The 24,111-nt window shown below is 39.3% G+C and overlaps 2 protein-coding genes across 4 annotated transcripts; both read left to right on the forward strand.

Moving 5' to 3' along the window:
* Window positions 1-927: 927 nt before the first annotated feature.
* Window positions 928-19,331, forward strand: LOC121371507 (mitochondrial amidoxime reducing component 2-like). 3 transcript variants are annotated; one of them, XR_005957804.1, is made up of 13 exons: window positions 928-1,446; window positions 2,285-2,461; window positions 3,249-3,426; window positions 4,868-5,008; window positions 5,844-5,908; window positions 6,534-6,608; window positions 7,133-7,276; window positions 11,578-11,754; window positions 14,738-14,913; window positions 16,160-16,384; window positions 17,605-17,669; window positions 17,988-18,062; window positions 19,109-19,331. XR_005957804.1 is itself a non-coding variant. In XM_041497445.1 (7 exons), exons 1-7 carry the CDS (start codon window positions 1,211-1,213, stop codon window positions 7,269-7,271), a joined length of 1,011 nt encoding a protein of 336 aa, XP_041353379.1. In that variant the 5' UTR covers window positions 928-1,210; the 3' UTR covers window positions 7,272-7,335. The 3 variants fall into 3 exon arrangements, 1 of the variants encoding a protein (XP_041353379.1); XR_005957803.1 differs by having other exon boundaries at window positions 16,160-16,300; XM_041497445.1 differs by lacking the exons at window positions 11,578-11,754; window positions 14,738-14,913; window positions 16,160-16,384; ... (1 more) ...; window positions 17,988-18,062; window positions 19,109-19,331 and having other exon boundaries at window positions 7,133-7,335.
* LOC121370100 (mitochondrial amidoxime-reducing component 1-like) lies at window positions 10,403-19,220 on the forward strand. Its single transcript, XM_041495202.1, has 7 exons — window positions 10,403-10,632; window positions 11,578-11,754; window positions 14,738-14,882; window positions 16,160-16,273; window positions 17,605-17,669; window positions 17,988-18,062; window positions 19,109-19,220. Exons 1-7 carry the CDS (start codon window positions 10,403-10,405, stop codon window positions 19,218-19,220), a joined length of 918 nt encoding a protein of 305 aa, XP_041351136.1.
* Window positions 19,332-24,111: the final 4,780 nt, after the last annotated feature.

Genomic DNA, 24,111 nt, shown 5'->3' on the forward strand with positions numbered 1-24,111 from the left:
CCACGACTGGTATATCAAAGGCTGCGGTATGTGCTATCATGTCTGTGGGATGGTGCATATAAAAAATCCCTTGCTACTAATGGGAACATGTAGCGGTTTCCTCTCTATGACTGTGTCCAAATTACCATATGTTTGACATCCAATAGCCGATGATTAATATATCAAGAGGGCGGGACGTAGCCCAGTGGTAAAGCGCTCATTCGATGCAGCGGGTTTTCTCAATATGTGTGGTCTGACGCCATATGACCGTAAATAAAATGTGTTGAGTGCGTCGTTAAATAAAATATTTCCTTCCTTCCTTTTTGATGCACGGTCGGTCTAGGATCGATCCCCGTCAGTGGGTCCATTGGGCTATTTCTCGTTCCAGACAGTGTACCACGACTGGTATATCAAAGGCCGTGGTATGTACTACCCAGTCTGTGGGATGGTGCATATAAAAGATCCCTTGCTGCTAATCGAAAAGAGTAGCCCATGAAGTGGCGACAGCAGGTTTCCTCTCAAGATCTATGTGGTCCTTAACCATCTATCTGACGCCATATAACCGTAAATAAAATGTGTTGAGTGTGTCGTTAAATAAAACATTTTTTTCTTTCTTTAATATATCAATGTGCTTTAGTGGTGTTGTTAAAAAGAAAATGTTTTCTTCTGTATGCCTACATGGCCGGATCTATGACGGGGTTGCCTTGTTGCGCTCTGCCGTTGTGTTTACCTACACAAACTGTGCGTCAGAAGAAAAGTACTTAGGATTCTAAATTAAAATTTTAAACTTGCTCAGTTATGTCTTTCCGTGGAACCAGGAACCGAAACCTTCCCAAAAACCTCTCTAGCTACAGTTTAGACCCCCCCCCCCCCTCCCACTCCACATAACAATTTTCAACACACGTGCCAGCTGCCACCACCATCATTTCAAACTGTGCAACGAGTTTGCCTAGGACGATGTGCTGTGTCATCGCATCTTGGAGTATTACTATTCTGGGTCAGCGTGGCTCGAGCATATGTCAAAAGAACTAGGGCAGACATATTAGATCAGATAATACACGGCCATGGTCAATACAATACATGTATTTTAGCTGATCCGGTAGTCGGTGTCTGTTTACTTTCGTCCATTGTGGAAAGTCATTTCGACTGAGCTGCGCATGGTCACTGTCGAACAGCGGACAACACTATTTAACAAGTGGCGCGAAATCGAATCGTATGCGTGAATACGATAATGTCGTCTGCTACTGATGCACTTCGGCCTGGTCTGGTGTTTGCTACGTTAGCGGGGGCGGCAGTTGTGAAGTATTCATTAGCAGCTTTCGTACGATGGAGACATTCACAGAAGTTCAAGCTTGTCGGACAGGTGACATCTCTGACAATGTTCCCAGTGAAATCCTGTTCGGGATACAGCGTCCAGAGTGCGGAATGTACTCGCTTAGGACTGCGGCAGTCGGAAGTGACTGACAGGTAGTATCCACTGGTATGTTCGGGAGGCCGAGCGCTCGTGAATAATTTGACTGGTACCATCATCTTCTATTACATCGCATTTATGTAACGTTAGGCGCAAAACCAGTCTGGCAAGAGGCCGCGATCGCTCGCCCTCCTGAACATGTCTCTATCGTATCTCACTATGTGTTATGATAAAGCAACGAGTCGCAAAAGGTCAATGAATCCCAGTTTAAGAATGGTTAGATGGCTATCAGTTGGGGGTGGGGTGGGGTGGCGGGGGCGGAGTATAGCGGTCACCCTTAAGGTGCGATGGATTGTAGGATCGATTCCACTTTGAAGACCCATTGGTACCCCCCCCCCCCCCCCCCCCCCCCACACACACTCCCGCCGTCCTCCCCATCCCAGCCAAATGCTCCACGATTGGTATACTAAACGGTGATAAGTCTTGTCTTGTCTGTGGGAATATAAAACGTCATGTTGCTTTTTGGTAGGAGTAGTCTATGTGGCGGCAGCAATCACACACTCACAAACACGCACGCACATACATTGACTCTGTTTCTCTCTTGTCGCGCACGCACATACACACATACCGACACACACACACACACACACACACACAAAAGTGCTATGCACCAAAAGTGCCAAAAGAACCTCCACATTAAATCTGTCTTAGTTCTGTAACTGTTTAAATTTAAAATATCTGTAGACAATATAGTAGTTGGTATGTGAATATAATCGTTTAAATGTAGTTACATATACTAAATAATAAAGTATATAGACGTCTGTTTTATTTGAGAATTTTCATCTGTTTTCCCGATGCTTTGGTATAGATTTTCTCAACCTCTTTCTTGAACAGACATTTTCTGGTAATTAAGCCCAACGGCGAGTTTCTGCATCAGCGAGTACAGCCGAGGATGGCCCTAATTAAAGTATCACCATGCGGAGACCAGCTAGAAATCAATGCTCCAGGAATGCCGCCGATTAAGGTGTCGAAAGACCAGCTAATCGATAAGTCAAAAGTGAAACCATGCAGGTACGTATGTATAAACTTGTAACCATAATAAGGAAAAGTGGGATTCAGTAGCGGAAAGAAAGAAAGAAAGAATTGTTTTATTTAATGATGCACTCAACAGAAACTCAGTGGCGGATTCAGGGGTTTGTTTTAGGAATAATGTACAACTTTTTAAAAACATAAATAATTGCACAACACCCAGCCAATCTATATATTAAGACACACCCCCCCCCCCCCCCCCCCACACACACCTCTAAGACACCTTAAAAAATATCAACTGATTATATACGTTCGATAAATATTGGATTTAGGGGGAACTTCGGAAGATGTGGGGAGGGCATACAATTGGATTGGCATCATTTATTAAATTAAATCAAATCAAATCAAATTCAAGATATATTATCGCTAAAATAACTATTTGCTAAGGCCAAATAAAACAATATGTATGGTTTTGGTTACATGTGGTAGACTATAACTTTAAAAAACATATATATTCCAAAAATCTGTCAAACTGGTCTTGGCAAAGAGCAAGGTAACTTTTCAAACAAATGCTGTGTCCTCTCACTGTTTTCAATATTAGGGCCCCGTTTTATAACCGATGTTAGTGCTAATATCACCTTAGGTGCATAAATACCTTGTACTTATATTGATCTTAATGCTAAGATCACTTTGTAAAACGGGGCCCAGTAGGCCAAAAACAGTTCATGGTCGAAGAAAATAGCGAAACATATTAGGGTCGGTTGTGTAACCGGAATCACACGTATTTTTTATTTGGCCTAATTATCATCACATTATCATCACTCGTCAGGGTGTGGGCTGCGAATCTGGAGGGCTTGGACTGTGGTGATGAGGTCGCCGAATGGTTCAGTACATTCCTCAATATGTCCGGACTCCGCCTGTTGTACTCCGCACCGGGCTTGACAAAAAAAGACATGACTGAAGTTACATACAAACCGTGGGGCAATCCTTCTGTAACTGGGGATATGGTAAGTTTCTTTATTATTTATTATATAAAGCCATCACATAACAGAGATCCAACCACAAAGTGGATTTTTGGTTTAAGAAATTGATGTGTCACCGTAAAAAAAAGTTAGTACATTTATAACGTATAACACATGGTGTTTTCTAAATGCATTGTTAACTACGAACTTGATTTTAATTAATAATTCATTATCCATACAATAACTCAAATTAAAAACTTGTTTTATTTGCATTTAAACTATGACTGATCAACTAGAGATACTAAGTTGTCTCTCTTTCATATTTCTGTTATTACTTATTAACTCATTCTCGTTACAACTATTTAGTTATCAAACTACTGCCGTCCCGACCGGTTTTTGGTTTCACCGGTCAACATCACCACGGGCCGGAAGATTGTTTGTCTGTCTGTCTGGATCGGCAATTATTTGACGTTTATATTCACAAAAGGTTAAAATTTTGATTCGAGCCAGCAAAATGCATGTGTGGTTTTTCGGACCGAATGTCCGGCAGAAATTTCACCTAATTTCGACCCCTTAACCCATAATAATACATGACTAGTTTTATGCAGTCCATGTGAAAACTGAAAAAAAAACCCGAGCAACTTATGTGACGCCGCCGTAAGTGACGTGTGTGTGTGTGTGTGTGTGTGTGTGTGTGTGTGTGTGTGTTCTCCCCTCTCTATATATTCACAGTTAGACACATTAGACACCAAATAGCTGTATTAGAAAATGTGCTTGGATGTCGTTAAACAAAGATTCCTATTCAATATTTGTCAACAATCCGTCGTGGACACTGTACTATGTATTTTAATTCCTTGATACAGGCAGCATACAGTGATTTCGGAGGTTGTCTCATCTTGTGTTTGTTTGATACAGGCAGCATACAGTAATTTCGGAGGTTGTCTCATCTTGTGTTTGCTTGATACAGGCGGCATACAGTGATTTCGGAGGTTGTCTCATCGTGTGTTTGCTTGATACAGGCGGCATACAGTGATTTCGGAGGTTTTCTCATCTTGTGTTTGCTTGATACAGGCAGCATACAGTTATTTCGGAGGTTGTCTCATCTTGTGTTTGCTTGATACAGGCGGCATACAGTGATTTCGGAGGTTATCTCATCATGTGTTTGCTTGATACAGGCGGCATACAGTAATTTTGGAGGTTATCTCATCTTGTGTTTGCTTGATACTGGCGGCATACAGTGATTTTAGAGGTTGTCTCATCTTGTGTTTGCTTGATACAGGCGGCATACAGTGATTTTAGAGGTTATCTCATCTTGTGTTTGCTTGATACATGCGGCATACAGTGATTTTAGAGGTGTCTCATCTTGTGTTTGCTTGATACAGACGACATACAGTGATTTCGATGGTTATCTCATCTTGTGTTTGCTTGATACAGGCGGCATACAGTGATTTTAGAGGTTGTCTCATCTTGTGTTTGCTTGATACAGGCGGCATACAGTGATTTCGGAGGTTATCTCATCGTGTCTGAGAACTCGGTCCACGATCTTAACAGACGACTGAGCAGTCCCGTCACCTTCCGTAACTTCAGGCCAAACATCGTGGTGCGAACAGACGCAGCATTTCAGGAGGTAAGGGATAATTTCTTATCAATTCCTGCTTTGATCTTTTGAGTTTCAGTACTCGTACTTGAATATGTTGTTAGTGTTACAAATGGAGTAAGATCACATATCTGTCACTGAAACCCTTGCTAAATTATTAACTTCAATTTCAAGTTATATGGGTGTCGAAGAAGCCCATTTACACCAATGTGCCAAAACAAAATAATGAGAATGGCAAAATGTCATGAATAAAAATCCATTCATTGTAAGGTTAGGACCATCTTTTGTCCAAATTACTAAATATACACTAATACTATGCAGGGACGTAGGAAGCGGTGTGTGTGTGTGTGTGTGTGTGTGTGCGTGTGTGTTCCACTTGACGTCGAAAATATATGTGGGGTTTTTCCAGCTTTATGTAAATAAATATTAAAATGTGGCTTGAACTCCCCACGATATAGGCCTATTGTGTCCCCCACTTCAGATTTTGTTACTACGGGCACACATAACGAGATATTTTATATACAACGTATCCCTGCTATTTCAGATGTACACACTGGTATAAGACTGTTGAAACATAAAAATGTGTTTCTGGGAAGGTGATTTTTTTTTTTATGTAGGTCGTCATTTAATTTGTTTACTACATTCACCCCTACGACTCCAGATAAAATGTTACGTATGTAACGTGTGTATTGTTTGATTATTAATAATTAAAAATAAATAATGTTTTGTTTTAGCTTCGTTAATTGTTTCTAGATAGGGTCAGGTTCCCAGAAACATAGACTATATTTTTTAGGCCTAATTGCAAGTTGCCCATTGTAATAGGTTTGACTACAGGTAGATGACATGGGTAAACCTTTCTTCACAGGACACGTGGCTGGAGATTAAAGTCGGCGATACGGTCAGGATGAGGATGCTGGACTACTGCACAAGGTAAAGTTATTCCCCTTTTTTCCTTCTTCAGTGAGGAAATATTAAAATGTCAAGAACAGTCAGACATATCAGCACTGGTGTTGTCTTCTGTACAAATATTAATAAATGTATAGCGAGAAAGGTTTCTTATGCTCGGTAATCACGTGCTTTTACGTACATAAACAATTTCAATGTGCTACAGTCTACTGCGGTGCACTACCCAATCAAATTATATACCACGGTACTATACCACAAAATGCTGCACTTGGCTCAAACTTTATGTCTCAATATAATGTTTTCGCATGTACGAAATTATTTGGAGATAATATCCAGTTTATATTACTAAATAAAATGTATTTAATATGTGATTTTTGTTGTTAAAAAGTCTCAATTAGATGAAAACAATAGCAACAGACCGAGAACAGTTTTTGTTTTTAAATAATGAAGTGTATTATAGACTAATCAGCGACTATAGCCTGTATTAGAAACTCACGAGAAAAAATAGGCAGAGTTACGTCCCTTAACTACCAACCACTTCCGGCGCGTTCCGGTTATAATTAGAATGGCTGACAACCACAGTTGTTTGTGAATCTTCAGCTGAGATTTATGCATGCCACGATAATGAGAAGTGTTGAATATTACGTAGGTGTACCATGACGACGGTTGATCCGGAGCTGGGTGTGAAGTCGAGTGATGGAGAGCCCCTGAAGACCCTCAAAAGGTTAGACTTGCACAGTGATTATTTGCATTTAAAAGGCACTAGCCAGTTTAATAACTCGTGTAGCACCGTCATATTCTTTGTCTATATGAGGACTGCCACTTCCCATGATGCAGCCTTCCTGACTCCTGTGTGAGGACTGCCACTCCCAAGAAAATTTCTATAAAGTTTTTTTCTGATTTCTGGCTACATAGTCATTTACCTAACAAAATTAATTAAAGACCAGTAGATATTTTAGTGGGTTTTTTGATATGGTAAAAACAAATACTAAGCTGCAATTCATGACAGAAAAACACATAAAACAGACACAATATATAGGTAAAGAAAATTTCGTTTTTGTTTTTTCTTTTCATTTCTTCTTTTTTGTTTTGGTCGAAATGTGTTTAGAAAGATACAGCGTAATAATCAGTTGATTAACATCTAAATATATTGGTGCACTATTTTGTTATTTAAGATTTGACTTATGATTCAATTGTTTTCAAAACAATAAATAAAAACAATAAATAACCGACCTTGACCCTTTTCAGCTTCCGTTGCTTCGCTCCGTACGGCACATTCCCGTGTTTTGGCGTGAACGCCACAGTTGATGTGACAGGACCTGTTCGAATTGGTGATCCGGTGTATGCCATACAGAGACCAGTTTTCACAGAGTTGCAGGACGCGTGAAAGATGTAAACATGTACCTTTGAAAACTAATGAGTACATTGCGTCAATAAATATAATTTTTTAACCCAGTGCATCAGTTACATATACTACATTACAATAGACTGTAACATGCAACAGCTGTGTTACGAAACCTAAAGTTAAAGTCTTTGTTTTGTTCAACACCACCACTAAAACACATTGGTTGATTAATCATCGGCTGTTTGCTAATTCTGACATATAGTCTTTGAGAATAAACCTAAATTTTTCCTTTAGTACATGTAGTAATAGATCTTTTATATGCACCATTCCACAGGCATGATAGCACATACCACAACCTTTGATATATATTTCGTGATGCACTGGCTGGAACGAGAAATAGCCCAATGGGCTCACACGCAGGGATCAATCCTACACCGACGGCGTGTCAGGCAAGCACTTTACCACTGGGCTACGTCCCGCCCTTCCCCCCCCCCCCGAAAACTAAGGGATTAAAAAAAAATCCCTTTTTAGATTTAAAAAAAAGAAAGATTATTTTTAAATTATACATGGAAGGCAGAAGAGAGCTTGTGACCATATATTTCTCTCATCCCCAAAAGGTTTCTTCCTTTAGGTTTTTGTTATTCACCACAGTTTTGTTAGCGCCCTACTCCCAAATATGTAGTTTTCAGGGCCCGTGTTTATAAAACCTTTAAGAGTCCAGACTCAAATCTCAAATGACGTCGCACGCATGCAATTTGTATGGCTCTGCCATGACGTTACTGTCTCAGACTCCAAAAGTTTTTTAAGCACCAGGCCTGGTCTGGTGCTAATAAAACTTGGAATCTAGACTCGAGACTCTAATAGAGTCTGAGACACTAATGTCATCTAGAAAATCTCGAAGGTGTTGTATTACTTTGTTTACAATGACATCCCCTAGGCCCATGCATCTGTTCTTTTTCCAGCCAGTGCACCACGACTGGTATATCAAATGCCGTGGTATGTGCTATTTTGTCTGTGGAATGGTGCATATAAAATATCCCTTGTAGCGGATCTCTAAGACTATATGTCAAAATTACCAAATGTTTGACATCCAATAGCCGATGATAAATAAATCAATGTGCGCTAGTGGTGTCGTTAAACAAAACAAACAAACAAACCGTTCTGTGAGAGAAAAGTTTTAATATTTTATTTGTACCTCCTAAGCCCCTGGCTGCCTGATGCTCGATTTGGTTTCTTTGATGTAGACAGATTCATAAGGTGGGGGGCGGAACGTAGCCCAGTGGTAAAGCGCTCGCTTGATGCGCGGTCGGTTTAGACTCGATCTCCGTCGGTGAGCCTATTGGGCTATTTCTCGCTCCAACCAGTGCGCCACGACTGGTATATCAAATGCTGTGGTATGTGCTATCTTGTCTATGAAATTGTGCAAATAAAAAATTCCTTTCTACTAATGGGAAAAATATAGCTGGTTTCCTTTCTTAGACTATGTCAAAATTACCAAATGTTTGACATCGAATAGCCGATGATTAATAAATCTGTGTGCTCTAGTGGTGTCGTTAAACAAAAACAAGAGAAGACTTATAGGCGGATCTAGTATATCAAATAGGGGTGGGTGGAGAAGACGGAAAGCCATAATATTTAAAAACTGGACTACTACCGTTTGCCTGATGCGCGGTCGCTCTAGGATCGATCCCCGTCGGTGGGCCCATTGGGCTATTTGTTGTTCAAGGCTGTGCACCGCGACTGGTATATCAAAGACCGTGGTATGTGCTATCATGTATGTCAGCGGGTGCATATAAAATATCCCTTGCTACTAATGGGAAAAATGTGGCGGGTTTCCTCTGTAAGATTATATGTCAGATTTACCAAATGTTTGACATCCAATAACCGATGATTAATACATCAATGTGCTCTAGTGGCGTCGTTAAACAAAATAAACTTGGTTTTTTTTTTTATGATCGTAGAGTTTGAAAAGAAATGACACCAAGAGGTGAGAAATGTTTATCACCGAATCCATGTATCGTTGATATATATGTATATTGAAGAGTTAGTGGGAGGGGTAGGGGATGGGGCAGGGCCGTACCCTGATCAAAATTCTAGGGGGGGGGGGGGCACTACTTTTATAAACAAATGAAACACTATACAAATTAAACCCCGAGATGTGTATGCTATTTTCTGGAGTAAACAAAAGTGAGATTCCCCCTCGCCCACCTCCCGAGGGTACGGCCCTGGCGGGATGATGCTTGGTCGTTCTAACGCCTACGATCCATTAAGAAGTCTCTTTCATGTCGAACATCCCGGTATTTACACAATACATAGGAAGGCTATCCATGTAATTAAAAAAATTCATGATTTGTGGAAAAAAATGAACTGTCATTTGAATAATATCGGACTCCACTACATCCCCCGTGTGATCCGCAATACAGACGTAGTCATGGCTCCTAATATAAATGTGAATTGTATTAACTATGGTAATGTCATTTTCCTTTTTTTTCTTTGCCTTTTGTTTACATTCACTGTCGTAGGAAATGGGTGGCAAGGGGGCATGTGCCCCCCACTTTTCAGGTATTTTGCTTTATATTTGCTTTATAATAGTGTAAAAGTGTATAAATATAAAAGTGTGCCCCCACTTTTTGGCACCTTCCTACGCCACTGACATTTACTACATAAATACCATGTTTTCATGTCAAACTTATTCGCGGGGAAGACAGAAAGAAATGTTTTATTTAACGACGCACTCAACACATTGTATTTACGGTTATATGGCGTCAGACAAATGGTTAAGGACACATAGATATTGAGAGAGGAAACCCGCCGTCGGCACTTAATGGGCTACTCTTTTCGATTAGCAGCAAGGGATCTTTTATATGCACCATCCCACAGACAGGGTAGTACATACCACGGCCTTTGATATACCAGTCCTGGTGCACTGGCTGGAGCGAGAAATAGCCCAATGGACTCATTGACGTCGCGGGGAAGAAGCCCATTTCGCTGCGTTGTGCCAGGTTATAGTTTATACCCGCTATAGTATAGTACTGCATGCTGGGTTTAATCTACAAAAAAATGGCTACATCAGCATATTATATTTAGGTTGGTAAAATATAATTACACTGTGTAAAGAGAAATATAGGTCAATCTTGCTTTGACCTATACAGTTTGAGTTTGATCCACACAAGATGCCGACAGAGAGCGTAGTGACGCCTGGTGTAATTCTAGGAACCTTGGTGTTAGGAACGATAATTAAGTTTATCGTGACTTCGATACTAAGTAGACGCAGAAATGGGTTTCATTTGGTTGGTACAGTTACTCGTCTCAGTGTTTTCCCGATCAAGTCGTGCGCTGGTTTCGCAGTCGACAACGGAGTGTGCACGGAAATAGGGTTACTGGTTCACGGAATAACCGATAGGTAAACATAGACTTGCACGGTCCATTACGTCTGTTTTATTTATTATGTCTTCAGTCGATCTGACTGTCATCTATCTCTGCCCAGTAGTTGATGCAGGTTTATTCCAGAGAGGTACACTGCTTAAAAAGGGCACCAACACTATTCATGGAGGGTGCAACATACAAAAGGAACTTAAAATATTGAAAAGAACACTAACATGTATTTATATGTGGTAGTCGTCCCCCATAACAGCAAGCCGACGAAGATATCACATGTCAACAACTAAACTCAAATAAATTCATTTATTCATTTGCTACACACTGGACATTTCGGAGCACTTCAAAGGTGTTGCGCACCCCCAGCATACCTCCCCTTTGATCTGCGCCTGCTTCCTGTCTGCCAATCTGTTGTCTATCTCCTTGTCTTCCTGTTGTCTATCAAAACCATATAATATAATATAATATAACGTAACGTAACGTAACGTAACGTAACGTAACGTAACGTTATATAAATATTCGGCCGAGCAGTCGATTCTTTTTATTTTTGCCTTGTAACTTTTATTTTTTTATTTATTCTATTAACTTTTTTACTAATTGCTATTTGCAAAATTCTGCCCATTTTCAACTCTACCCCCCCCCCCCCCCCCCTCCTCCATCCCGAGTCAGGCCACCGATCTTATCGGAGGTCGGACTTGGGATGGGCGTGTTCGAAACCCTAGTGGTATATGGGCACGTTAAACTAGTTATCATCATCATCAAATCACTGGCATGATTTTGAAAGTAAGGTTTTGATTGGTCGAATGAAAGGTCAACTGGACATGAGCTCCAACGGGCTGCTGTTAGATCCACATATAATAGTGGAGCTAATGTTAATTAGATTATTTAGTTTTATACCTATAATATGACCATTATTATTTTAGTTCACGTTCGATGCAAATAAGAATATGAACTGCTTTATGTTTTAAAGGCACTGGGTTGTGACTGACGCAAAGTTTAACGTTTTGTCTCAACAACAAGCACCAAAATTGGCTATTGTGAAAGTGGAATGTCAAGGCTACGAACTAGTTATCAACGCAACGGGTATGCCGACTCTGAAACTACCGACTGATTGTCCAGTAGACCAGTCTAAAATTGTAATATGCAAGTAAGTATATGTATGGTACGTAGACCAGTCTAAAATTGTAATATGCAAGTAAGTACATGTAATGAACATGGAACAGAACTATAATACTGAACCATAATACTGATTATTTGTATTTCCATGTATGTTTCAATTAGTACAGAGAGAATGTGAATGAAGGGTGCACACACACACACACACACACACACACACACACACACACACACATACACACACACACACACACTACACACACACACATACACACACATACACTACACACACACATACACTACACACACACATACACTACACACACACACACTACACACACACACACACACACACTACACACACACATACTACACACACACTACACACACACACTGCACACACAGACACACACACACACCACACACACAGACACACACTACACACACACACTACACACACACACACTACACAGACACACACTACACACACACACTACACACACACACACTACACACACAGACACACACACACTACACACACACACACTACACACACTACACACACACAGACACACATACTACACACACACACATACTACACACACAGACACACACACTACACACACACAGACACACACCACACACACAGACACACACACTACACACACACACACATCCACACATTACACACACACAGACACACACTACACACACACACACACACACACACACACACTATACACACACACACATACACTACACACACACACTACACACTACACACCCAGACACACAAACACACACACACACACTACACACACACACTACACACACACTACACACACACAGACACACTACACACACACTACACACACATACACACCCTACACACACTACACACACACACTACACACACTACACACACACTACACACACACACACTACACACACACACAGACACACACACACACACACACCCCACACACACACACTACATACACATACACACACACACTACACACACACTACACACACACACTACATACACACACACTACACACACACTACACACACACTACACTATACACACACACACACACTACACACCCACACTACACTAAACACACACTACACACACACACTACACACACACTACACACACACACACCACACACACCCACTACACACACCCACTACATGCACACACACACTACACACACACTACACACACACACACTACACACACACACTAAACTACACACACACTACACTACACACACATACACTACACACACACTACACACACACACACACTACACACACACTACACACACGCATACACACACACTACACACACACTACACACACACACACTACACACAATACACACACACTACACACACTACACACTACACTACACACACACACACACTACACACACTACACACACACATACACACACACACACACACTACACACACACTACACACACACACTACACACACACTACACACACACACTACACACATACTACACACTACACACACACTACACACTACACTACACACACGCACACACACTACACACACACTACACACACACATACACACACATACACTACATATCATAGGGGATAGTTTTAAAGTGACAGATCCTAATTTGTAAACATTGTGTGAACGTCACAGACTTGCTTTACTCTGTTGTAACTTTATCTAAATGTGTTACAGGTTTGCAGATTAACTAATATTAGTGTCCATTTTTACGAGTTGAAACTAGGGTCTGCTTTACTATGTTGTAACTTTATCTACATGTGTTACAGGTTTGCAGATTAACTAATGTTAGTGTCCATTTTTACGAGTTGAAACTAGGGTCTGCTTTACGCTGTTGTAACTTTATCTAAATGCATTACAGGTTTGCAGATTAACTAATATTAGTGTCCATTTTTACGAGTTGAAACTAGGGTCTGCTTTACTATGTTGTATCTTTATCTAAATGTGTTACAGGTTTGCAGATTAACTAATATTAGTGTCCATTTTTACGAGTTGAAACTAGGGTCTGCTTTACTATGTTGTAACTTTATCTAAATGTGTTACAGGTTTGCAGATTAACTAATATTAGTGTCCATTTTTACGAGTTGAAACTAGGGTCTGCTTTACTATGTTATAACTTTATCTAAATGCGTTACAGGTTTGCAGATTAACTAATATTAGTGTCCATTTTTACGAGTTGAAACTAGGGTCTGCTTTACTCTGTTATAACATTATCTAAATGTGTTACAGGTTTGCAGATTAACTAATATTAGTGTCCATTTTTACGAGTTGAATCTAGGGTCTGCTTTACTATGTTATAACTTTATCTAAATGCATTACAGGTTTGCAGATTGTCTAATATTAGTGTCCATTTTTACGAGTTGAAACTAGGGTCTGCCACTTTAAGATTGGAGGCATTCTCAATACACACTGTGTCGGCAATGGCGGCAATTTTCCAAAATATAAAAAATATGGGCCAAATAACTGTAAATAATATTTTATTATAATTTTATGTTTAACTATAATATTTCGATCATTGAATAGACATATTATTAGTAATATTAATCGTAGTTAATTTTAAAGATCTTAACATATAAATAAAACTGCGACCAAGTCACATTTCAGCTGCTAATTATTAGTTATAGACATATACCTGTCATCTAAGCACCGAGAGTGGGCTGCGTGGAGGGGCCTGGATTATACATTGAAATGCGGATTAATATAACTAGCCCCTCCAATGGCTGTTATATTATATAAAACAAATAAAATAATAATCACAAATAACAAAACAAATGACAAAACAAACAAACAAACACACAACCAAAACAAGAACAAAAAACAACACAATGGAAATGTTTACACAATGTATACAAGGAGCCTTCCCTAAACATAAGGGAGCTAACTATATATAATATTCTGACATCGAGGGAGAAAGACGTTTCTGAAATGTGAATCTCCAGCATATTGAAGTGTTTTTGTTTTGAGTACTGGCAAGAACACGCTGGAGGGTTTGGACTGTGGTGATGAGGCGGGCGCGTGGTTCAGCGCCTATCTACACAGGGAAGGACTCCGCGTGTTACACTCAGCTCCGGGACTCAGGAAAAAGAGACATATCCACCGAACGCCGGACGTGGCCCAACACAGCGGTACCCGGCGATATAGTAAGAAATCTTACTGTATCATCATCATCATCATCATCGTCATTGTTATTGTCATCGTCATCATCATCATCATCGTCATCGTCATCATCATCGTCATCATCATCATCATAATCATCATCATGAAGGGGTCTTTCATATGCACTTTCCGACAGTCATCATTATTGTTATCACCACCATCATCACCATCGTTACCACCACCACCACCATCATCATCATCATCATCATCATCATCATCATTGTCATAACCATGTCTCAGAGTGTTAAAGCAAAAGAAGTAATTGTAACTGATGATGGTGATGATGGTGATGATAACGATGATAATGATGACTTTTAATTTATCAGTTTGACTTAATTTATTACATGCAACAAAAAGACAGTAGTTTACAATCAAATGTACATTTATAAGACAAGTCCAAGGAAAGACAAGGGACATAATTGTACTGAACTAGCACAGAAAATGGTGCTGTCCCTTCTTAACTTCTGAACATAGTACAATTGGGATCAGTTGAACGTGTTTATTATTAGTTTGGTGTTTGGTATATAGTTTTTCTTTATTTAAAGGGACATTCTCGAGTTTGCTGCAATTTTTAAGATGTTATCGACTAACAGATACTTTTTAACGATTGTAATTACATATCAAATATATTTTTCTGCATAACATATTAAACGTGTTTCTTGTCGTTCTAATATTTGTACTAGGTAAAATTTCATTTTATTTCCTAAAATATGTTTTTTTCGTACGTACGAAATTATTTCAAGACAAACTCGAGTTTGGGCTTCTTACAATATTAAGACTGAAACACATTGAACATACAGTCACTGATATTGTAAACAAGTTAATATATTTAATATGTAAGTTTAATCGTAGAAGTATTTTATTAGTCGGAAAACTCTTACAATGCAGCAAACTCAGGAATGTCCCTTTAAAGGAAACCCGCTACATATTTCCATTAGCAGCATGGGGTCTTTCATATGCACTTTCCCACATACAGATAACACATGCACGGCCTTTGATCTACCTATCCTACTACCCAAGCACCTCAGACGAGCGCTCTACCAACTGAGCTAATTCTCGCCCCAAATTGGTAGATAAAAGTACATTTTATATATGTTGGTGACAATTGTATATTTTCATTGTACTCGCTAGTAACCCTATTACTTTGGCTATTGTTTAACATAGATCTGTTTACGATTTGTCAATAAATTAAAATATGTGCGATACCAGTCTATTTTTATTTTATTTCAGGCTGCGTTCAGTGATTTCTGTGCATACCACGTGCTTCCGGAAAGTTCGTTCGCACGACTCGACGAGAGACTGGATGAACCGACAACTATCGAGTGTTTCCGACCTACAATCACTGTTCGTGGAACTGACGCCTTTGACGAGGTGTAGTACTGTACACATCCGTTTTCACAAACACGTCTGCAACATGGGACCGGGTATGGTGACGTACAGAGGCAGATCCATGGGGTGGGTGGTGGTGTGCAGGGGACCCGTTTCCCCTAAATGTATTAAAATGTTCCTTTTTATCTAGCATTTTACATAAGATTTCATTTCAAAAGAGTTGCTATTTTCAAGAGTTGGTCCATGCCCTTTTCCCCATAATCCCCCCTCGCCCCCGCCAAATATTCCCTGGATCCTTCTATGCATAGTGGTTTAAAATATCGGCTTTAAAGGTAGTTCGGCCACAAAATAATTTAAGTAATACACGTAGTTTCTTGCTTGACACCGGCCTCGGTGGCGTCGTGGTAGGCCATCGGTCTACAGGCTGGTAGGTACTGGGTTCGGATCCCAGTCGAGGCATGGGATTTTTAATCCAGATACCGACTCTAAACCCTGAGTGAGTGCTCCTCAAGGCTCAATGGGTAGGTGTAAACCACTTGTACCGACCAGTGATCCATAACTGGTTCAACAAAGGCCATGGTTTGTGCTATCCTGCCTGTGGGAAGCGCAAATAAAAGATCCCTTGCTGCTAATCGGAAGAGTAGCCCATGTAGTGGCGACAACGGGTTTCCTCTCAAAATCTGTGTGGTCCTTAACCATATGTCTGACGCCATATAACCGTAAATAAAATGTGTTGAGTGCGTCGTTAAATAAAACATTTCTTTTTCTTTCTTGCTTGACATTTTATTCTGTGCATTCGGAAGCTGTAACAGTTTTGTACTGCCACGCGCTATAAAAGTAGTAGACCTCATATAGACGCAATTGGAACCATATATTGTGGTCAGTATCAACTTTCTTATTTAAACAAAGCACCTGATTTGGAAAAATATATTTCTTTTGAGATCGAAGTACCTTCAAGGTTGGTGGATGTTGGGATCGTATTTCAATGCTAAGTTCAACTCCAATCATTGCTCAGTGGCTCATTACACCGGCTTCTCTCTCACTAACCACGTTTAACCGTTATCTTCGACAGGCAGCCCAGACAACCTATATAAGACATAAACAGGGGTGGACGGAGAAATCTAGAAATTGGGCATAGATTCAAAACTCAAACCCCCCCCCCCCCACCCCCCCCACCCACCCCCCCCCCCCACCCCCCCCCCCCCCCCCCACCTCAGTGCATTTTTATATTCTGCTATAAAATACTGCGTTGCAGATCATGCTAGTCGAATACCAGAGTATAATTTCAGATTTTGCTTGGCGGACTTTAGTTTTCAGTTTGTACATGAACATATTTATTCTTTCAGGACGAATGGTCTGAAATTCGTTTTGGTGAAACAACCAAACTGAGGTGCCTCTATCCTACACCTAGGTAACAGGGTCTGGAATTTATTTATTCATTAATTCATTTATCGATTCATTCACCCATTCATCCATATATATCTGTTAGGTTAAAGAGTGTCGTTATATCGCCAATTAATAGGTAGGTATTTAAAAAATGTTTTAAAGTAATGTGGAAACAAGATAGACACATTTAATAATTTTATTATATTTAGAGAACTAACCACAGTAAGTTAAAACAAATTAACCTAAAAACTGTATCTAATAGTCTTGAACAAATATGTTGACGAAATTACCTTTTGTGTGTGAATGTGATGGATATATGTCATGCATATTAAATACCTTGTAGATGTACGAAGGTGACCGTTGACCAAGTCACTGGCGTTAAAAACCAATCAGGAGAACCTCTGACCACACTGAGAAGGTGAGATACTATATCTGTGGCGTGTTCAGGAGGGCGAGCGCTCGCGAACAATTTGACTGGTACCATCGTCTTTTATCATATCACATCCATTCAAAGTTAGCTGTAAAAAAAGTCTAGCGAGCGAGTGCGATTGCTCGCCCTTCTGAACATGCCTCATCTACCTACCTGTTTGCCTATCTCCATACCAGCTTGCCCCACTACCTACCTACTTGTATACCTACTTTACTATCTACATGTTTAAACACCTCCATACATGCCTACCTACAGACAGCCTTATTGCCTATGCCTACATACCTGGCTGTTGTACACTGCAATTATACTTTATTTGTACAGAATTAAATATATAAACTTTTTCATATCCCCATATTTCGCATCCATATAATAAAACTGGAAGAACCATTGAGTCAAAAATTTTAAGTTTACATTCGGTCGATATATTGTTGTCCTTTGATTTTAATAGTAGGCCTTGGTAGCATCTTGTTTAAGTATATTCATAGTAATTCGAAAGTTGTTTAATTTTGTACAAGTAATTCCTAAGTATTTGTATTCTTTCACAATGTTCTGACATATTATTTCCAATCTTAAAATTATGTTTATAATTCTAGTGTTACTGTTAAAAATCAATATTTTCGTTTTGTTACCGTTTATTTTAAATTTCCATTTATTGCAATATTAATAAAACATAATTAAGGTGTGTTGTACAGGGGAGGATTATGCTTTAGGTAAGGAGAGTGGGGGGTTCCGAAACAATATGTAAAATTATGTTTATAATTTGAAAATATAAATTTTACGTGGATATTAATTTAGATCTACATGATGGAATTGGGTTTTTTTTAGCGGGGGGGGGGGGGGGGGACGCGTTTCCGTGCAACTGGGAACCCCCCATAATCCGCCCATGTTGTAGGTCTGCTGCAGTGAATGATAATAGGGCAGTATCGTCTGCAAATAACCAGCAAAGCATGTATAAAGCAATATCGATTTGGTGATTTTGGTTGTCTGTTGCAGGGGACACGCGTGTGATTCATACATTCATATTGTCTTTTCAGCTTTCGTTGTTTCCCGCCATACGGCCAGTCACCGCTGTTAGGAGTAAGCGCAGCAATACACACGCCTGGGAGAATTAATGTCGGAGATCCAGTCTACGTAAAAAGGAAGTGATGCAAAAATCAACTAATTGACCTCCTTACTCACCTAGAATTTTTTTTATCCTTCGAAACAAACAAAACAAGTGGAATTAAATTCAGTTCAATAAAATATTTTTTTTAAAAATACATTGTACTTTGTCCTTGTTAACACTTTATTAGTACCGGTGTCACATATGTCACTATAATAATATAATACGCGTTTTAAAGGGACATTCCTGAGTTTGCTGCATTGTAAGATGTTTTCGACTAATACAATACTTCTACGATTAAACTTACATATTAAATATATTGTCTTGTTTAGAATATCAGTGTCTGTATATTCAATGTGTTTCTGGTCGTTTTAATATTTGTAAGAAGCCCAAACTGGATTTTGTTTTCAAGGAAGTGTATCTCATATGTAATTACAATCGTTAAACAGTATCTGTTAGTCGATAACATCTTAAAAATTGCAGAAAACTCAGGAATGTCCCTTCAACTATGACGTCATTCTAGTTTGGTGAAATTGACAAACTCGGTATAGCAAATAGTAGGTCTGATGAGAGAAACTGGCAGGAAAGAAAGAAGTGTTTTATTTAACGACGCACTCAACACATTTTATTTACGGTTATATGGCGTCAGACATATGGTTCAGGACCACACAGATTTTGAGAGGAAACCCGCTGTCGCCACTACATGGGCTACTCTTCCAATTGACAGCAAGGGATCTTTTATTTGCACTTCCCACAGGCAGGACAGCACAAACCATGGCCTTTGTTGAACCAGTTATGGATCACTGGTCGGTGCAAGTGGTTTACACCTACCCATTGAGCCTTGCGGAGCACTCACTCAGGGTTTGGAGTCAGTATCTGGATTAAAAATCCCATGCCTCGACTGGGATCCGAACCCAGTACCTACCAGCCTGTAAACCGATGACCTGCCACGAAGCCACCGAGGCCGGTCTGGTAGGAAAGGCTTCTTTGATTAATCATAGCTGAGTATATTTTAAACTCGTTTTTTTTTAGTGTGCAGCATGTGGCTTTTTTCGATACTTGGCCGAGAAAGAAAGAAGAAACCCGCTATCGCCAAATAAGCAACTCCTACCAAATAAACCAACAACGCATGGACTATTTTATGTTCACTTTCCTATAAACAAGACAGCACATACCACGGTATTTGATGTACCAGTCATGGTTCACTGGCTGTCATGTGGAATAGAAAATGGCCTGTCCATCGAGAATGGTCCAAATCTAAATATGGGAGCTTATGTAATACTCAAATAGATAGATAGAAACACGTTTGTCCTAGAGGCAATCACTGGGAAAACCAAATCTAAATATGGGAGCTTATGTAATACTCAAATAGATAGATAGAAACACGTTTGTCCTAGAGGCAATCACTGGGAAAACCAAATCTAAATATGGGAGCTTATGTAATACTCAAATAGATAGATAGAAACACGTTTGTCCTAGAGGCAATCACTGGGAAAACCAAATCTAAATATGGGAGCTTATGTAATACTCAAATAGATAGATAGAAACACGTTTGTCCTAGAGGCAATCACTGGGAAAACCAAATCTAAATATGGGAGCTTATGTAATACTCAAATAGATAGATAGAAACACGTTTGTCCTAGAGGCAATCACTGGGAAAACCAAATGTAAATATGGGAGCTTATGTAATACTCAAATAGATAGATAGAAACACGTTTGTCCTAGAGGCAATCACTGGGAAACCAAATGTAAATATGGGAGCTTATGTAATACTCAAATAGATAGATAGAAACACGTTTGTCCTAGAGGCAATCACTGGGAAAACCAAATGTAAATATGGGAGCTTATGTAATACTCAAATAGATAGATAGAAACACGTTTGTCCTAGAGGCAATCACTGGGAAAACCAAATCTAAATATGGGAGCTTATGTAATACTCAAATAGATAGATAGAAACACGTTTGTCCTAGAGGCAATCACTGGGAAAACCAAATGTAAATATGGGAGCTTATGTAATACTCAAATAGATAGATAGAAACACGTTTGTCCTAGAGGCAATCACTGGGAAAACCAAATGTAAATATGGGAGCTTATGTAATACTCAAATAGATAGATAGAAACACGTTTGTCCTAGAGGCAATCACTGGGAAAACCAAATGTAAATATGGGAGCTTATGTAATACTCAAATAGATAGATAGAAACACGTTTGTCCTAGAGGCAATCACTGGGAAAACCAAATCTAAATATGGGAGCTTATGTAATACTCAAATAGATAGATAGAAACACGTTTGTCCTAGAGGCAATCACTGGGAAAACCAAATCTAAATATGGGAGCTTATGTAATACTCAAATAGATAGATAGAAACACGTTTGTCCTAGAGGCAATCACTGGGAAAACCAAATCTAAATATGGGAGCTTATGTAATACTCAAATAGATAGATAGAAACACGTTTGTCCTAGAGGCAATCACTGGGAAAACCAAATCTAAATATGGGAGCTTATGTAATACTCAAATAGATAGATAGAAACACGTTTGTCCTAGAGGCAATCACTGGGAAAACCAAATCTAAATATGGGAGCTTATGTAATACTCAAATAGATAGATAGAAACACGTTTGTCCTAGAGGCAATCACTGGGAAAACCAAATGTAAATATGGGAGCTTATGTAATACTCAAATAGATAGATAGAAACACGTTTGTCCTAGAGGCAATCACTGGGAAAACCAAATGTAAATATGGGAGCTTATGTAATACTCAAATAGATAGATAGAAACACGTTTGTCCTAGAGGCAATCACTGGGAAAACCAAATGTAAATATGGGAGCTTATGTAATACTCAAATAGATAGATAGAAACACGTTTGTCCTAGAGGCAATCACTGGGAAAACCAAATCTAAATATGGGAGCTTATGTAATACTCAAATAGATAGATAGAAACACGTTTGTCCTAGAGGCAATCACTGGGAAAACCAAATCTAAATATGGGAGCTTATGTAATACTCAAATAGATAGATAGAAACACGTTTGTCCTAGAGGCAATCACTGGGAAAACCAAATCTAAATATGGGAGCTTATGTAATACTCAAATAGATAGATAGAAACACGTTTGTCCTAGAGGCAATCACTGGGAAAACCAAATCTAAATATGGGAGCTTATGTAATACTCAAATAGATAGATAGAAACACGTTTGTCCTAGAGGCAATCACTGGGAAAACCAAATGTAAATATGGGAGCTTATGTAATACTCAAATAGATAGATAGAAACACGTTTGTCCTAGAGGCAATCACTGGGAAAACCAAATCTAAATATGGGAGCTTATGTAATACTCAAATAGACAGATAGAAACACGTTTGTCCTAGAGGCAATCACTGGGAAAACCAAATGTAAATATGGGAGCTTATGTAATACTCAAATAGACAGATAGAAACACGTTTGTCCTAGAGGCAATCACTGGGAAAACCAAAGGCCGTGCTTGGGAAGGACGACGATGAATCGTGATTGATCATGAGAATATTAATGTAGTTTTAGTTCACTTCAATTTAATTTTAAGACAGTCTATTCATAACTATGTTTCTGTTTCTGTTTCTTTTTCTTTTACTTTCAGGAAAATAGCACTCTTTTTATTATATTGTGCACCAACCTATTTGTCGTATAATAACTTCCAACAACATTCTGCATTCGCCAATGCAGTTTCCTCTACATCTCGCTAAGTCTGGATTAACACGCCTCTCTCAGGTTTCCCGACAATGTTTTCAGTCTCTCAGTTCTCCTCTTCAGGCGAAAGGTCAGCATTCCCGAGAGCTGATGTGTTCACTCGCCGCGCACTGGCCATGGTGATGAGCGTAATACCAACTGTCACCACGAAGTAGGCCAACTCGACGGTTGCGTTGTAATTTCTGACTTACGACTGGTGCGCTCTGATTCACAACTAATCGTTCGTAAAAGTTGTATACGACGAAACTCGGGTTGTAAGAGTGCTCAAAGCCTGACTAGCAACTGGACAGTCGTAGAAGTCACGAGAGCGGAACGTTGGTCCACTTTGTCATGGCAGTTGATAGTCTTAAGCTAGCATAACATGCAGAAACGCTGTTTTAGTTGTAGTAACGTGGATAACAATACGGTTGTTAATCCAAATGGTATATAGATAATGGTGGCATTCAGAACGTACTGAAATGAAATGTACAGTAAAGGTCAATTCATACTTTTATTGCTGACCTCATGCGCGACTGAAATTTAATTTTCATTAGGTAAACTAAAAAGCTTTGAACAAACACGCACTAAAATTTACTATGAACTGTGTTAATTGACTAAAATGAGGCTTAGGTTTCAACAGAAGCAGGACTGGGCGAGGCAACTACTCGCAGACAAGAGTCAGCGGTGAAGTATAAATCGAACTTAACGAGATATGAGAAATGACTTGTCAGTATACAGTATACATTTTGTTTGGTTGAAGACCGTGACATCATGCACTAAACCAAATCAAAGAGGATAGTTTAGCACTGCAGATATATATATATATTTGCATGATGCATCATCACCCGTTTACACTGGTTCTAAAAAAGAAAACAAACAAAACAAAACAAAAACAAAAACACCCCCCCAAAAAAACCCCCACAAAAAAACCAAACAAAAAAACAACAACCCCAATGTTCAAGCAGTGTGTTAAGAAATATATGTATCTAATAACAGAAAATGGTACAAGTTACCAAAACGTATTTTAAGATCAAAAGCAGGTTCCGAATATTCGTTAGTTTGTGATTGAAATATAATATAATTTTATATACTTTTCAAAAATCATATTTGAATATACATGTATATCAATGTGATTTTAGCACACACATACACACACACACACACACACACACACACACACACACACACACACACACACACTGGAACAGAAGTATAATAGATGTTAATTTGAGAGGAG

Source organism: Gigantopelta aegis, chromosome 4 (assembly GCF_016097555.1).
Source record: "Gigantopelta aegis isolate Gae_Host chromosome 4, Gae_host_genome, whole genome shotgun sequence".
NCBI classification, from domain to species: Eukaryota; Metazoa; Mollusca; class Gastropoda; order Neomphalida; family Peltospiridae; genus Gigantopelta; species Gigantopelta aegis.

Bases quoted from the DNA above. Each gene is read 5' to 3' on its own strand.
- LOC121371507 (XM_041497445.1), top strand. From the start codon at position 1,211: ATGTCGTCTGCTACTGATGCACTTCGGCCTGGTCTGGTGTTTGCTACG. The intron at 1,447-2,284 runs GTAGTATCCACT...TTTCTTGAACAG, and splicing joins CAGTCGGAAGTGACTGACAG to ACATTTTCTGGTAATTAAGC. The intron at 5,909-6,533 runs GTAAAGTTATTC...AATATTACGTAG, and splicing joins ATGCTGGACTACTGCACAAG to GTGTACCATGACGACGGTTG.
- LOC121370100 (XM_041495202.1), top strand. From the start codon at position 10,403: ATGCCGACAGAGAGCGTAGTGACGCCTGGTGTAATTCTAGGAACCTTG. The intron at 10,633-11,577 runs GTAAACATAGAC...TATGTTTTAAAG, and splicing joins GTTCACGGAATAACCGATAG to GCACTGGGTTGTGACTGACG. The intron at 14,883-16,159 runs GTGGCCCAACAC...ATTTTATTTCAG, and splicing joins ATATCCACCGAACGCCGGAC to GCTGCGTTCAGTGATTTCTG.